Genomic DNA, 16,073 nt, shown 5'->3' with positions numbered 1-16,073 from the left:
CTACCCCACTAATGCGGCCTGCGGTGGGAGTCACAGCTACAACAGCCTGATGAGTTGAACATAAGAACATAAGAAATTGGAGCAGGAGTAGGCCATTTGGCCCCTCGAGCCTGCTCCGCCATTCAATAAGATCTGATCTTGGCCTCAACTCCATTTCCTTGCCCACTCCCCATAACCCTCGACTCCCTTATCATTCAAAAATCTGTCTATCTTCACCTTAAATATATTCAATGACCAAGTCTCCACAGCTCTCTGGGGAAGAGAATTCCAAAGATTCACGACTCTCTGACAGAAGAAATTCCTCCTCATTTCCATTTTAAATGGGCAGCCCCTTATTCTGAAACTATGCCCCCCTAGTTCTAGATTCCCCCACAAGGAGTAACATCCTTTCTGCATCTATCCTGTCAAGCCCCTTCAGAATCTTATCTGTTCTAATAAGATCCCCTCTCATTCTTCTAAACTCCAATGAGTATAGGCCCAATCTGCTCAACCTTTCTTCATAAGACAACCCCCTCATCTCGGGAATCAATCTCGTGAATCTTCTGTGAACTGCCTCCAATGTAAGTATATCCCTCCTTAAACAAGGAGACCAAAACTGTAAACAGTACTTTAGGTGTGGTCTCACCAACACCCTGTACAGTTGTAGCAGGACTTGCCTACTTTTATACTCCATCTCCCTTGCAATAAAGACCAATATTCCATTGGCCTTTCTGATTACTTCTTGTACCTGCATACTAGCTTTTTATGTTTCATGTACAAGGACCCGCAGATCGCTCTGTACCTCAGTATTTTGTAACCCCTCCCCATTTAAATAATAATTTGCTTTTTTATTTTTCCTACCAAAGTGAATAACCTCACATTTTTCCACATTATACTCCATCTGCCAAATTTTTGCCCACGCACTTAGCCTATCTATCCCATTGCAGATTCTTTGCATCCTCCACACAATTTGCTTTCTCACCTATCTTTGTATCATCAGCAAATTTGGTCTCATTATACTCGATTCCTTTGTCCAAGTTATTAATATAGATTGTAAATAGTTGAGGCCCCAGCACTGATCCCTGTGACACCCCACTAGTTACAGCTTGCCAACCTGAAAATGACCCATTTATCCCGACTCTCTGTTTTCTGTTAGTTAGCCAATCCTTTATCCGTGTTAATATATTACCCCCAACCCTGTGAGCTTTTTTATGTTGTGCAGTAATCGTTTAGGTGGCACCTTATCAAATGCCTTCTGAAAATCCAAATACATGACATCTACTGGTTCCCCTTTATCCATCCTGCTCGTTATATCCTCAAAGAACTCTAACAATTTGTCAAGCATGATTTCTCTTTCATAAAATTATGCTGACTCTGCTTGACCATATTATGATTTTCTAAATGTCCTGCTACCACTACCTTAATAATTTTCCCAACAACAGATGTTAGACTAACTGGTCTATAGTTGCCTGCTTTCAGTATCTCTCCTTTCTTAAATAGGGGCGTTACATTTGCTGTTTTCCAATCTGCTGGGACCTCTCCAGAATCCAGGGAATTTTGGAAGATTACTACCAATGCATCCACTATCTCTGCAGCCCCTTCTCTTAAAACCCTCGGATGCAAGCCATCAGGTCCAGTGGACCTATCCACCTTTAGTCCCATTAGTTTGCCGAGTACTTTTTCCCAAGTGATAATGATTGTTTTAACCTCCCCCCCCGACCCCACCCACCTCCCAATAGTCCCTTGATTATCAATTATTGGGATGCGTTGTGTGTCTTCTACCGTGAAGACCGATGCAAAATATTTGTTCAAAGTCTCTTGTCATTTCCCTGTTTCCCATTATTAATTCCCCAGTCTCATCCTCAAGGGGACCAACATTTACTTTAGCTACTCTCTTCCTTTTTTATATACCTGTAGAAACTCTTGCTATCTATTTTTATATTTCTCGCTAATTTACTCTCTCAAACTATCTTCTCTCATTTTTTTTAGTCGTCCTTTGCTGAGTTCTAAAAATGTCCCAATCCTCTGGCTTTCCACTATTCTTCACAACATTGTATGCCTTTGTCCACAATTTGATACCATCCTTTACTTCCTTAGTTAGCCACGAATAGTTCATCCTTCCCTTAGAGTCTTTCTTTCTCACTGGAATATATCTTAGCTGAGAGTTATGAAATACCTCCTTAATTGTTTTCCACTGCTCATCTACCATCTCACCCTTTAATTATCTTCCCAGTCCACTTTAGCCAAATCTGCGTTTATACCTTTGCAATTGCCTTTATTTGAGTTCAGGACACTAGGTTGAGACCTAGCTTTCTCACCCTCAAACTGAATTTGAAATTCTATCATGCTATGATCACTCTTCCCAAGAGAATCCTTTACTATGAGATCATTAATAGTCTGCTCCCTGTTGGTTCCACAACATATTGTTCTAAGAAACCATCCCGAATACACTCTATGACTTCATTCTCAAGGCAAGCCTTGATAATTTGATTTGTCCAATCAGTATGAAGATTAAAATCACCCATGATTATTGCCGTACCTTTCTTACAAGCCTTCATTATTTCCTGATTTATACTCTGTCCTATAGGGTAGCTACTGTTAGGGGTACTCCCACCAGTGACTTATTTCCCTTAGTATTTCTTATCTCCACCCAAACTGATTTTACATCTTGATCTTTTGAGCCAATATCACTTCTCACTTCTGCACCGATCTCATCCTTTACTAAGAGCTACTCCACCTCCTTTTCCTTTCTGCATATCGAAATGTCAAATACCCTTGAATATTCAGTTCCCAGCTTTCGTCACCTTGCAACCACATCTCTGTAATGGCCATCATTTATTTCTTCTTGTGCCGTCAATTCATCTATCTTGTTACGAATGCTGTGTGCATTCAGATAAAGAGCTTTAAATTTTGATTTTTTTTTACCATTTTTTCCTACTCTGACCCGACTTGATGTGTATTGCTTACAGTATGAAGGCTACGAGCAGCCTGGTGAACATGTATGTGGCTGGCCCGTATTACAGCTGACCAGTTGAGCCGCAATGGTACAATGACTGTATCAGTAATGCTCGGTTCATATTTTTGAATTTGATCTTATTCTCATGAATTTTGGTATAGTGATGACAGCTTGTAGTAGGTTTTGATGCACTTTTTTCCCAAATTTGTAGCTGTTTGGAGTGATGTCGTGGATACAGGAAAATGCCATTCATCAGCACCTCAATCCACCTACAATAGTGAGTTGGTACAGTCCCGACTGAAGGAGATCATGGGCAAATACACCAATGGAATTTGGGTCTCAAAATTGCCGCAGTTGTACAGAAGGATGTTCAATGAGGATCTCCAGCAAGATGCTTTAAAGCAGTTAGAGCATTGGACCCATTTATGCACAGTGAGTGGGCATTATAATACCTAACAAGTCGTTCCAAAAGAGAATTTTGAATGCATTTTTCAAATTTATATGCGCTCATCTTTTTCTCAACTCTTTTTCTCCTTCTACAACAGCTCCTCCCCCTCCCATCTACCTTCCTTCCCCCTTTAGAGCAGATGTTACTGGGGGAGACAGAATTAAAATCTATACATAATCTTGAGTGGTGGATTTAACAATGGCATTTTTATTGGCACCGATTGGTCCATTGGAACAATCTGATTGAAAGATCTCTTCTGCCATTGGTCTATGATAACTACAGCCTATTGGTTCTTTGAGTTGCTTTTGAAGAATGACCTTTTCAGTACTGTGATTGGTTTGTGAGTGCAAAGACTTGGGTTGACATGGATGATTTCACAAAGCAGTTTCAAAGTGATCCTTACTGTTCAGTTAACATGTTCGGTGTTGCAAAGTATACCTGTAGGTCAGAAATAATGCTGAGTACCAATTTGCTTGTGTTCAAAAATGAGATGTTTCAAGGAGCCTAGCAACCGATGGAAATGTCATTGTATTTGATACCTTTTTTAAGATTTTGCATCTAATTATCTTCTTCGCTCACAAATATTTTGTTTAACTTATTTGGCTTTCTATTGCCATGCTTGCAATTTTTCAGATTAAAGATAGCCAGTGATAAAGTTTCAACAGGGATAGGTTTAATTTAATTGAAAGAACTTTTTAAACAATCCATTCCTGATTAGCAAATCTGGAAAACAAGTACACGGAATACTTCAAAACAATATTTTACTCCATGAATGCCATGAGAGATCCCTTAGCAAAAATATTCAATGGTGTAATTTCATGTTTTTTTAAATCTTTCAAGAGGGGTTGAACCCTATTGTTGATTGTAAGTCATGCAGTAATGGTTTCTAAGGATATTGTTCAAAGCCCCTGTATCTTGAGTGATTAACGCAATGCCCATCACCCATTGAACCTGGTAAGCAGTCTTAACATTATTCCTTCTATTGAAGAAAGAAAATATCTCTTTTGGCCACGTGACGGTTAAGATATGAGGGTGCAAAATTATTCTAGTCTTTAATTTTACATACAAATAAAAGAAATGTGTTTTTTAAAATCTATAAACCATGAATTTACAAGGACAAAATAACAGAGAAAAATAAACTCCCAGGGCTGAAGTGTACACCAACACTCGTGCAACACCAAAAAAATGGTTTACGGTATTACGTTTGCATTTGATATATGCATGAAACAAAAAATAGTCTTGCATTTAGTTATATAGCGCCTTATCATACATATCCTCAGGATACCCCAAAGCGCTTTACAATCAACCAATGAATCGCTATGCTCCTGAAAATTAGAAGTTTTTATGTACTAAAATATTTTCAATTAGCTAATACTTTGGAATTTAGTGCTTAATAAATTAATTGAATGTACTTTTGAAGTGCAGTCACTGTTGTTACATAGGCAAACGTACCAGGTAAATTATGCACCATATGATCTGACAAATGGCAAATGAATGAATGGCTAGATAACCTGTTTTTGGTGATTTTCGTTGGAGGAGGAATATTAGTTGGGACACTGGACTTCCAGCTCCTTTTCAAATAGTGTATGGGATCTTTATTGTCCCTCAGGGCAGGCAAGTGCTTTTACATCTCATCTTTTACATCTCACACAAATAACCTTCCGGACATACGAGGGGACCGAGGGTCTACTGAGAAGGAGGAACCTAAGGAAATCCTTATTAGGCGGGAAATTGTGTTAGGGAAATTGATGGGATTGAAGGCCAATAAATCTCCGGGGCCTGATAATCTGCATCCCAGATTACTTAAGGAAGTAGTCCTAGAAATAGTGGATGCATTGGTGTTCATTTTCCAACAGTCTATCGACTCTGGATCGGTTCCTATGGACTGGAGGGTAACTAATGTAACACCACTTTCAAAGAAAGGAGGGAGAGAGAAAATGGGTAATTATAGACCAGTTAGCCTGACATCAGTAGTGGGGAAAATGTTGGAATCAATTATTAAAGATGAAATAGCAGCACATTTGGAAATCAGTGACTGGATCAGTCCAGTCAGCATGGATTTATGAAAGGGAAATCCTGCTTGACAAATCTTCTAGAATTTTTTGAGGATGTAACTAGTAGAGTGGAGAAAGGAGAACCAGTGGAGGTGGTGTATTTGGACTTTCAAAAGGCTTTTGACAAGGTCCTACACAAGAGATTGGTGTGCAAAATCAAAGCACATGGTATTGGGGGTAATGTACTGATGTGGATAGAGAACTGGTTGGCAGACAGGAAGCAGAGAGTCAGGATAAACGGGTCCCTTTCAGAATGGCAGGCAATGACTAGTGGGGTGCCGCAAGGCTCAGTGCTGGGACCCCAGCTCTTTACAATATACATTAATGATTTGGATGAGGGAATTGAGTGTAATATCTCCAAGTTTGCAGATGATACTAAGCTGGGTGGCGGTGTGAGCTGTGAGGAGGACGCTAAAAGGCTGCAGGGTGACTTGGACAGGTTAGGTGAGTGGGCAAACGCATGGCAGATGCAGTATAATGTGGATAAATGTGAGGTTATCCACTTTGGTAGCAAAAGCACGAAGGCAGAATATTATCTGAATGGTGGCAGATTAGGAAAAGGGGAGGTGCAACGAGACCTGGGTATCATGGTACATCAGTCATTGAAAGTTGGCATGCAGGTACAGCAGACGGTGAAAAAGACAAATGGTATGTTGGCCTTCAAAGCTAGGGGATTTGAGTATAGGAGCAGGGAGGTCTTACTGCAGTTGTACAGGGCCTTAGTGAGGCCTTACCTGAAATATTGTGTTAGTTTTGGTCTCCTAATCTGAGGAAGGACATTCTTGCTATTGAGGGAGTGCAGCGAAGGTTCACCAGACTGATTCCCAGGATGGCAGGACTGAAATATGAGGCGAGACTGGATCGACTGGGCCTGTATTCACTAGAGCTTAGAAGGATGAGAGGGGATCTCATAGAAACATATAAAATTCTGACAGGACTGGACAGGTTAGATGCAGGAAGAATGTTCCCGATGTTGGGAAGTCCAATACCAGGGACATGGTCTAAGGATAAGGGGTAAGCCATTTAGGACTGAGATGAGGAGAAACTTCTTCACTCAGAGTTGTTAACCTGTGGAATTCCCTACCGCAGAGAGTTGTTGATGCCAGTTCATTGGATATATTCAAGAGGGAGTTAGATATGGCCTTTATGGCTAAAGGGATCAAGGGGTATGAAGAGAAAGCAGGAAAGGGGTACTGAGGTGAATGATCAGCCATGATCTTATTGAATGATGGTGCGGGCTCAAAGGGCCGAATGGCCCACTCCTGCACCTATTTTCTATGTTTATATGAAAGACAATCCCTCAGTGCAGCACCGTAATGTGAGAAATGGTATGTACTTAAATCTGAAGTGAGGCTTGTACCCACAATCTTCTGACTTGAGTGCAACTAAACCAAACTGACGTACTTTTGACTAGACACAAGGCAACAATAAGTAAAGGCCATGGAATTGGTTATTGGTCGCAAACAGGTACTCTGTTGCAGATACTTTATTGTCTGTATCAATCAGAATGTACAAGTCTATGTAAAGTTTCCTATAGGTATAGGTTGGTAGGATGGGATCCTATGCGTGCCTGATTTTCAGCAATACTATTCTACGAAGTTTCTCAACTTGATACTGGAGATTGCCTGAACTGAAATGGGTGAAAATCATATTGTTCCTGGCATCCCATGGTCATGTTATATCACCATCTTCTCCCATGGCACATGTGTATTTCTCATTTGAGGTGAAGCCCTTTCTTGATGGTGGGTTTAGAAAGCATGCATCAGACCCACCGAGATCAGATGCACTGCAGTGATTTCTGAATGTAGTCTAGAGTAGGAGACGGTTTCCTACACGACAACAGTGACTACACATTAAGGGCTAGACTTTCGGCACATATTCGCCCATTTAGCCCCCATATAACCGGCGATTATCGCCCATTTTTGATGAGAAATGGAAACTACCGCCCGATTATCGGCCATTTATCGCCGGCGGAACTTTCAGCATACAGGAATGAGCTGAATCGCCTGGTCTATTTTTGAAATAAAATCTGATGTTTTAAGAACAAAAGAAGTAGGAGCAGGAGTAGGCCATACAGCCACTTAATAATAGGAAATGTGGAAATGGCTGAGACCTTAAACAATTATTTTGCTTTGGTCTTCACAGTGGAAGACACAAAAACCATGCCAAAAATTGCTGGTCACAAGAATGTGGGAAGGGAGGACCTTGAGACAATCACTATCACTAGGGGGGTAGTGCTGGACAGGCTAATGGAACTCAAGGTAGACAAGTCCCCTGGTCCTGATGAAATGCATCCCAGGGTATTAAAAGAGATGGCGGAGGTTATAGCAGATGCATTCGTTACAATCTACCAAAATTCTCTGGACTCTGGGGAGGTACCAGCAGATTGGAAAGCAGCTAATGTAACGCCTCTGTTTAAAAAAGGGGGCAGACAAAAGGCAGGTAACTATAGGCCGGTTAGTTTAACATCTGTAGTGGGGAAAATGCTTGAAGCTATCATTAAGGAAGAAATAGCGGGACATCTAGATAGCAATAGTGCAATCAAGCAGACGCAGCATGGATTCATGAAGGGGAAATCATGTTTAACTAATTTACTGGCATTTTTTGAGGATATAACGAGCATGGTGGATAGAGGTGTACCGATGGATGTGGTGTATTTAGATTTTCAAAAGGCATTCGATAAGGTGCCACACAAAAGGTTACTGCAGAAGATAAAGGTACGCGGAGTCAGAGGAAATGTATTAGCATGGATAGAGAATTGGCTGGCTAACAGAAAGCAGAGAGTCGGGATAAATGGGTCCTTTTCGGGTTGGAAATCGGTGGTTAGTGGTGTGCCACAGGGATCGGTGCTGGGACCACAACTATTTACAATATACATAGATGACCTGGAAGAGGGGACAGAGTGTAGTGTAACAAAATTTGCAGATGACACAAAGATTAGTGGGAAAGCGGGTTGTGTAGAGGACACAGAGAGGCTGCAAAGAAATTTAGATAGGTTAAGCGAATGGGCTAAGGTTTGGCAGATGGAATACAATGTCGGAAAGTGTGAGGTCATCCACCTTGGGGGGAAAAAAAACAGTAAAAGGGAATATTATTTGAATGGGGAGAAATTACAACATTCTGCGGTGCAGAGGGACCTGTGGGTCCTTGTGCATGAATCTCAAAAAGTTAGTTTGCAGGTGCAGCAGATAATCAGGAAGGCAAATGGAATGTTAGCCTTCATTGCGAGAGGGATGGAGTACAAAAGCATGGAGGTCCTGCTGCAACTGTATAGGGTATTGGTGAGGCCGCACCTGGAGTACTGTGTGCAGTTTTGGTCACCTTACTTAAGGAAGGATATACTAGCTTTGGAGGGGGTACAGAGACGATTTACTAGGCTGATTCCGGAGATGAGGGGGTTACCTTATGATGATAGATTGAGTAGACTGGGTCTTTACTCGTTGGAGTTCAGAAGGATGAGGGGTGATCTTATAGAAACATTTAAAATAATGAAAGGGATAGACAAGATAGAGGCAGAGAGGTTGTTTCCACTGGTCGGGGAGACTAGAACTAGGGGGCACAGCCTCAAAATACGGGGAAGCCGAGTTGAGAAGGAATTTCTTCTCCCAGAGGGTTGTGAATCTGTGGAATTCTCTGCCCAGGGAAGCAGTTGAGGCTAGCTCATTGAATGTATTCAAGTGACAGATAGATAGATTTTTAACCAATAAGGGAATTAAGGGTTATGGGGAGCGGGCGGGTAAGTGGAGCTGAGTCCACGGCCAGATCAGCCATGATCTTGTTGAATGGCGGAGCAGGCTCGAGGGGCTAGATGGCCTACTCCTGTTCCTAATTCTTATGTTCTGATGTTCTTATGTTCACTCGAGCCTGATCCGCCATTTAATACGATCATGGCTGATCCGATCATGGACTTCGATCCACTTCCTGCCCACTCCCCATAAACCCTTATTCCCTTATCTTTTAAGAAACTGTGTACTTCTGTCACATTTATTCAATGTCCCAGCTTTCTGAGGCAGCGAATTCCACAGATTCACAACCCTCTGAGAGAAGACGTTTCTCCTCATCTCAGTTTTAAATGGGCGGCCCCTTATTCTAAGATTATGCCCTCTAGTTCTAGTCTCCCCTATCAGTGAAAACGTCTTCTCTGCATCCACCTTGTCAACCCCCCACCCCTCATAATCTCATAATTTCGATAAGATCACCTTTCATTCTTCTGAATTCCAATGAGTAGAGGCCCAACCTCCTCAACCTTTCCTCGTAAGTCAACCCCCTCATTTCTGGAATTAATCTAGTGAATCTTCTCTGAACTGCCTCCAAAACAAGTATATCCTTTCGTAAATATGGAAACCAAAACTGCTCGCAGTATTCCAGGTGTGGCCTCACCAATACCCTGTATAACTGTAGTAAGACTTCCTTGTTTTTATACTCCATCCCCTTTGCAATAAAGGCCAAGATTCCATTGGCCTTCCTGATCACTTGCTGTACCTGCATACTATCCTTTTGTGTTTCATGCACAAGTACCCCCACCTTGCAATCTTTCTCCATTTAAATAATAACTTGCTCTTTGATTTTTTTCTGCCAAAGTGCGTTACCTCACACTTTCCAACATTATAATTTATCTGCCAAATTTTAGCCCACTCACTTATCCTGTCTATGTCCTTTTGCAGATTATTTGTATCCTCCTCACACATTGCTTTTCCTCCCATCTTTGTATCATCAGAAAACTTGGTTATGTTACACTCTGTCCCTTCTTTCAAGTCGTTAATATAGATTGTAGATAGTTGGAGTCCCAGCGGCACCCCACTAGTTACTGGTTGCCAACCAGAGAATGAACCATTAATCCCGATTCTCTGTTTTCTGTTAGTTAGCCAATCCTCTATCCATGCTAATATATTACCCCCAACCCCGTGAACTTTTATCTTGTGCAGTAACCTTTTGTGTGGCACCTTGTCAAATGCCTTCTGGAATCCAAATACACCACATCCACTGGTTCCCCTTTATCCACCCTGTTCGTTACATCCTCAAAAAAACTCCAGTAAATTTGTCAAACATGACTTCCTCTTCATAAATCCATGCTGATTCTGCCTGACCGAATTTGCTTTTCCAAATGTGCTGCTACTGCTTCTTTAATAATGGACTCCAACATTTTCCCAACCACAGATGTTAGGCTAACTGGCCTATAGTGTCCTGCTTTTTGTCTGCCTCCTTTTTTAAATAGGGGCGTTACATTTGCAGTTTTCCAATCTGCTGGGACCTACCCAGAATCCAGGGAATTTTGGTAAATTACAACCAATGCATCCACAATCCCTGCCACTTTTAAGACCCTAGGATGCAAGCCATGAGGTCCAGGGGATTTATCTACCTTTAGTCCCATTATCTTACTGAGTACCACCTCCTTAGTGATTGTGATTGTGTTAAGTTCCTCCCCCCCTATAGCCCCTATTCTATCCACTGTTGGAATATTGTTAGTGTCCTCTACTTAAAGACTGATACAAAATATTTGTTCAGAGTTGCTGCCATCTCCATGTTCCCCATTACTAATTCCCCGGTCTTGTCCTCTAAGGGACGAACATTTACTTTCGTCACTCTTTTCCTTTTTATATACCTATCGAAGCTCTTGCTATCTGTTTTTATATTTCGTGCTAGTTTACTTTCATAGTCTATCTTCCCTTTCTTAATCTTTTTTTTAGTCATTCTTTGCTGGCTTTTAAAAGCTTCCCAATCTTCTGTCCTCCCACTAGTTTTGGCCACTTTGTATGCCCTTTTTTTTAATTGGATACCGTCTTTTATTTCTTTAGTTAGCCATGGATGGCTATCATTTCTCTTACACCTTTTCCTCCTCACTGGAATATATTTTTCTTGAGAGTGGTGAAATATTTCCTTAAATGTACACCACTGTTCATCAACCGTCCTACACTTTAATCTATTTTCTCAGTCCACTTTACCCAACTCTTCCCACATACCTTCATAGTCTCCTTTATTTAAGCTTCGTACGCTGGTTAGAGATCCAACTTTCTCACCCTCCATCTGAATTTGAAATTCAATCATGATCACTCATTCCAAGGGGTTCCTTTACTCGGAGATTGTTTATTAATCCTGTCACTTTACACAGGACCAGATCTAAGATAGCCTGCCCCCTGGTTGGTTCAGTTATATACTGCTCAAGGAACCCATCCCATGCACTCTTATGAACTCTTCCTCACTCATGCAAGACCTAGAATAATATTTATAATGGAAACTAACGTCCAAATATCGTCCAGATTATCGCTCAACGCTACTTTCAGCATTTCGCCAATATTGCACCGAAATGATCGCTCATCCAAAAAGACACTCAAGAAAAGCTGCACTCACCTGACCTTAACCCAGCAGTATGGACGCCATTTTGTAAATCGGACGAAGTTTAATAAAAGGCTGCTTCAAGTTGATCTTCACATTGAAGTAATTCGCAAGTGGATTTTAAGGGCGTTTTAGAATCTTGCTAATTATCTAATCACATTGTGGTCAATTTCGAGTTTATATTGTGTTTGTTGAGGACAATTTAAGAATTTTGAAGACAGATTAGGGCCTTTATAGTGATGGGGCCCTGTAATTTCTCAACCAGTATTGATGACTACTCACATGCTGCAGTATTGAGATGGGAGAAGGTTTATTGAAGAGCATTATTTGCCCAATCAAAGAGATGGCAGACTGCTGAGGAGGAGGAGACCTTGGATCCAACCTGGACTTGTCCGATAACATATGCGTTAGAAGGCTGCGCTCCTGAAAGGAGGTCGTCAGTGAGATATGCCAGCTAATTAAGGGAGATCTGCAGCATACCAGCACCATTAGGACCGTACTGCCTGTTGAGGTTAAGGTTACCGCGGCACATTCCTTCTATGCATCGGGTTCCTTTTAGACCTTAGCTGGTGACATTTGTTGCATCTCTCAGCACGCCAGACATTGCTGCATTCAACAGGTGACTGAAGCCCTTTACACACGCAGGATGAACTTTTATAAACTTCCCTATGACCAGGGATGCACAGAGTGAGAGGGCTTTGGGGTTCTCGAGAATAGCAAATTTCCTCAAGGTGCAGGGCACAATAGACTGTATGCACATCGCCTTGCGAGCACCGTTTCAGGATGCAGAGGTTTACCGTAACCGAAAGGGATTTCACTCCTTGAATGTGCAGCTTGTTGTCGACTACAGGCAAATAATCATGGCAGTAAATGCAAATTTTCCAGGGAGCATTCATGATGTGCACATCTTGCATGAGAGCACTGTCTCTGACCTGTTTGAGAGTCAGCCACAAGGTCACAGTTGGATGCTAGGGAATAAAGGATATGGCCTGGCCAGTTGGCTCGTGACCCCCTTGTGAAAAACTCAGACAGAAGCCAAGAAGCGCTGCAATGAAAGCCATATAGCCACATGCAATATCGTCCAAGACAGTTGGAGTGCTGAAGCAGAGGTTCAGATGCCTGGACTACTCAGGAGGCAACCTACAATACCACCCTGAGCAGGTCGCTGAGTTCATTGTGGTGTGCTGCATGTTGCATAACCTAGCTATTAGGAGAGGACAACAATTGCCAGATGGGATTGCTGGTCCACCGAGAGAGAGAAGAGGAGGACGAGGACCTCGGGGAGGACGATCAGCCTGGCGATAAACCCATGCCCCCCCCCACACCACTGGAAAAACCCCATGGTAGCTACGCAGCTGCAAGACAGTTGCGTCAGCAGCTCATAAATGAACGCTTTGCGTGAAGTTATGTTGGTGACAGTTACAGTTGCTGTACGTTTCATCCTGGCCTGGCCATTGTTTGCAGTCCTTGCATTGATGTTTAACCGTACGTTATTAGAAGACACTGCACAACAATTGTAAAATTCAATAAAATTTTTTAATAATTTAACAATTGATGTAAAATAATTTAAACAAATTATAATATCTATCTCCTGCCCCCCCCCCCCCCCGCCACTCCACCCCCAAAAGTCAACAAAATTTTTCACCCACCGATAAATTTTCAATAACGATAACCGTACAAAAACACCCTCCCACCACCCCTAACATTCAACAAATTTTTAATAACAGTAAGAACAACAGTCAACAATTTTCATTTAAAATAGATTAAGGCCTCCCCACGGCCCGCCTCCCCCCGCGCCCGTCCCTATCTGCGGCTTCACTTCCCTCCTTAACCAATACCCACCGCCCCCCCCCCCTCATCAGATCCCCCCCTCCCCCTTTCCCACTTAGTAACGGTGCCAAGTTGTCTTGCAGCAGAGCATCTCGAGCACTGCTGCCGTGGGGTGGGGGGGTGATATTGGCAGATTCAATTTGTCGCAACCAGCTGCCCCATGTCCTCCGAGATTCGCGCAGGTAGTGTGGCAGTGTTGCCAGTCAACTCACCAATTGCTTGGAGGAGCTCTCGACCAATGTCGACGCTCGCCCTCGACAGTGACACCATGTCCTCGTTGACATCTGCCTGTCACTGCTCATGCCTTCCTTGCTGACCCAACCTCCGCGGGGTTGGCGTGGGTACTGGACCACTCTGAGTGCCCTGCTGCAAGCCGCATGGCCCCGCTACTTCATCCATTGAGGATGACGTGGCCGTAGGTACTGCAGATTCCTCGGCCGGCTCCATCATCCTCCTCGGTTGTATCTTTTTCCCCTGTGTTCAGCACGGCCTGCGGCGATTGGGGTGATGCTCCATGGGCCATCCGTTGCGCCTGGGGAGCTGGAAAACATAATTGAGGTTAGTAGAAGAGGATGGGAGACATGAGAATGATTGCGCTGCGCAGGCATATGTATGAGGAGCAACACTACTGCAATAAATATGAATGGGAGACGTTACATATGATTCACATGAGAGTACAAAAACTGCATACATAACATTACATCATTCATTTATTATAATCAAGTGGCATAAAATTACTTTAAATTACCACTAGTTTACACATTACTCACGTGGCGCAACAACGGGAACTGCACCACCATGGATGACAGAACGAATATGTGCCCCTACAGGGGCTGAGACACGCTCCTCCAGATCGGTTAACTGAAAAAGATCCGCAGGCCCTCCTCCGGTCCACCTTTGCTCCACCCGATTCGAAGATATCTTCTTCTGTAAACGTGACAAGAGCATGGCATAAGCTAGGTTCTATTACAGAAAGACACAGATATTGTAATCCACAATTAGTCATCGCACATGCTATTCGTCGTTGACGTTATATGCTAATACGTTTTGTATCAAAGAAGAAATTTAATAAGATCGTGGTTAAGAACTAATGCGTGACACCAACCCGCTCGCGTACAATCCCCAGGAAAGGCCCCAGCCACGGGCCGTGACCTTCACCGTCTGAGAGGAGGGAGCCGGGTTATTGCAATCGATGGAGGTCCCCGAGGCGGGGGGAGAATCAGGACCGCCGGTGAGCTCGGCAAAGACTGGACCATGAGAGGAGGGAGCACCATGTCCCTGGGCTGTGCTCGGAGACTTCCGTGTGGCCGGAGCTAATGTCCCCAAGTGAGCCAGGGCAGCTCTCCCCCAGTCCAGGTTGGGTCACTGTGTGACTGACAGCAGCTGGAGCGACTCACAGTCAGGGCAAAGCTGATCGGCCCCCTCGGTGCTCAGATGTGCCCCCATCCACCTTCCTAACCAAAAAGGAGACGGTGACCAAGTTAAAGAGTTGCTCACAGCATACAAGCAGTGATATAATTTAATAATTCTCCTTCTAAACTAAAGTGGTAGAAATGCCGAGTGTTTGCGGTCTGTCTGTTTCCAGTCATTCCTTTGGCCCCAATTTTCAATCAAAGCGTTTAAATAATAATACTGTCGATTCAGTTTAAAGCATCTCAGCAAGATTACGAATTCACATTTGCACGGAATGGTTCCAAGGACACCTGCCCTCTCAGGATTAGAGTCCTGGGCCCTGCCCTCCCAGGGTTAGAGTCCTGGGAGTGCAGGTTCGACCTCATCCAAATCTTAACAGCGATGCTACCCAAGATCACAATCCAGCAGATTTACATTCTAATTAATAAGTCAGTGCATCATTACAAATATAAATCTAATAATTTAATCCTTAGTCTTGCAGATGCCACCAGACTGTTCCAGCGCTTGCGGCACTGGTTTTGGCTCTCTCACATTGTGGGCTGCCGAAGTTACCACTTTGGCGATGTCCACCCATATTCGCTGGTATATCCGGGGAAGAGGTTTCCCACGCTCACCCCGGGTTAATTGGCCCCACCGAGTTTCCACCTCGTGAACTAGAGCTTCGTTGGCTACATCAGAAAAGGTTTTCGCCCTCCTTCTCCCTGCAACCTCTGCAACATCACTCTCTCCCGACTCCTCATGTTCCATCTCCATTGCCTCGACACAACCTTCCTTCTCTCTCCTCCACTGATGACCCCTGACCTCCCGAACCGCGGGAAAAGCTCTTTGTCTGAAAAAAAAACGTGCATGCGCAGAATGGCTGTTGCTATGGATGCCGGCTTTGCACGACTGAATACATCACGATCGCCCATTTCACATCGCTAAGGCCCAAATGAAAAAGGCGAAACTAGCGGTTTTTAAAATGGGCGATATTCCGGCGATCCTGAAAAATAAAGCAACCACTAATGCTGGACATATCGCCCATTTTTACTTCTTTACTTCTTTCCGTGGTGTAAAAAAG

At 43.2% G+C, this 16,073-nt stretch overlaps 1 protein-coding gene across 4 annotated transcripts in view; it reads left to right on the top strand.

The window, feature by feature from the left end:
- Positions 1 to 16,073, top strand: part of LOC139264414 (tudor domain-containing protein 7-like) — a 184,458-nt gene that overhangs the window by 84,789 nt on the left and 83,596 nt on the right. For all 4 annotated transcript variants that reach the window (XM_070880846.1, XM_070880856.1, XM_070880838.1 and 1 more), the window contains one exon: positions 3,147 to 3,367. In XM_070880846.1, the coding sequence (XP_070736947.1) occupies positions 3,147 to 3,367 (221 nt within the window). The remainder of the gene's footprint in view (positions 1 to 3,146; positions 3,368 to 16,073) is intronic.

The sequence above is a fragment of the Pristiophorus japonicus genome, chromosome 1 (assembly GCF_044704955.1).
Source record: "Pristiophorus japonicus isolate sPriJap1 chromosome 1, sPriJap1.hap1, whole genome shotgun sequence".
Lineage (NCBI taxonomy): Eukaryota > Metazoa > Chordata > Chondrichthyes > Pristiophoridae > Pristiophorus > Pristiophorus japonicus.
Note: the sequence above shows the minus strand (reverse complement) of the source record. Positions and strands in the feature narration are given on the sequence as shown.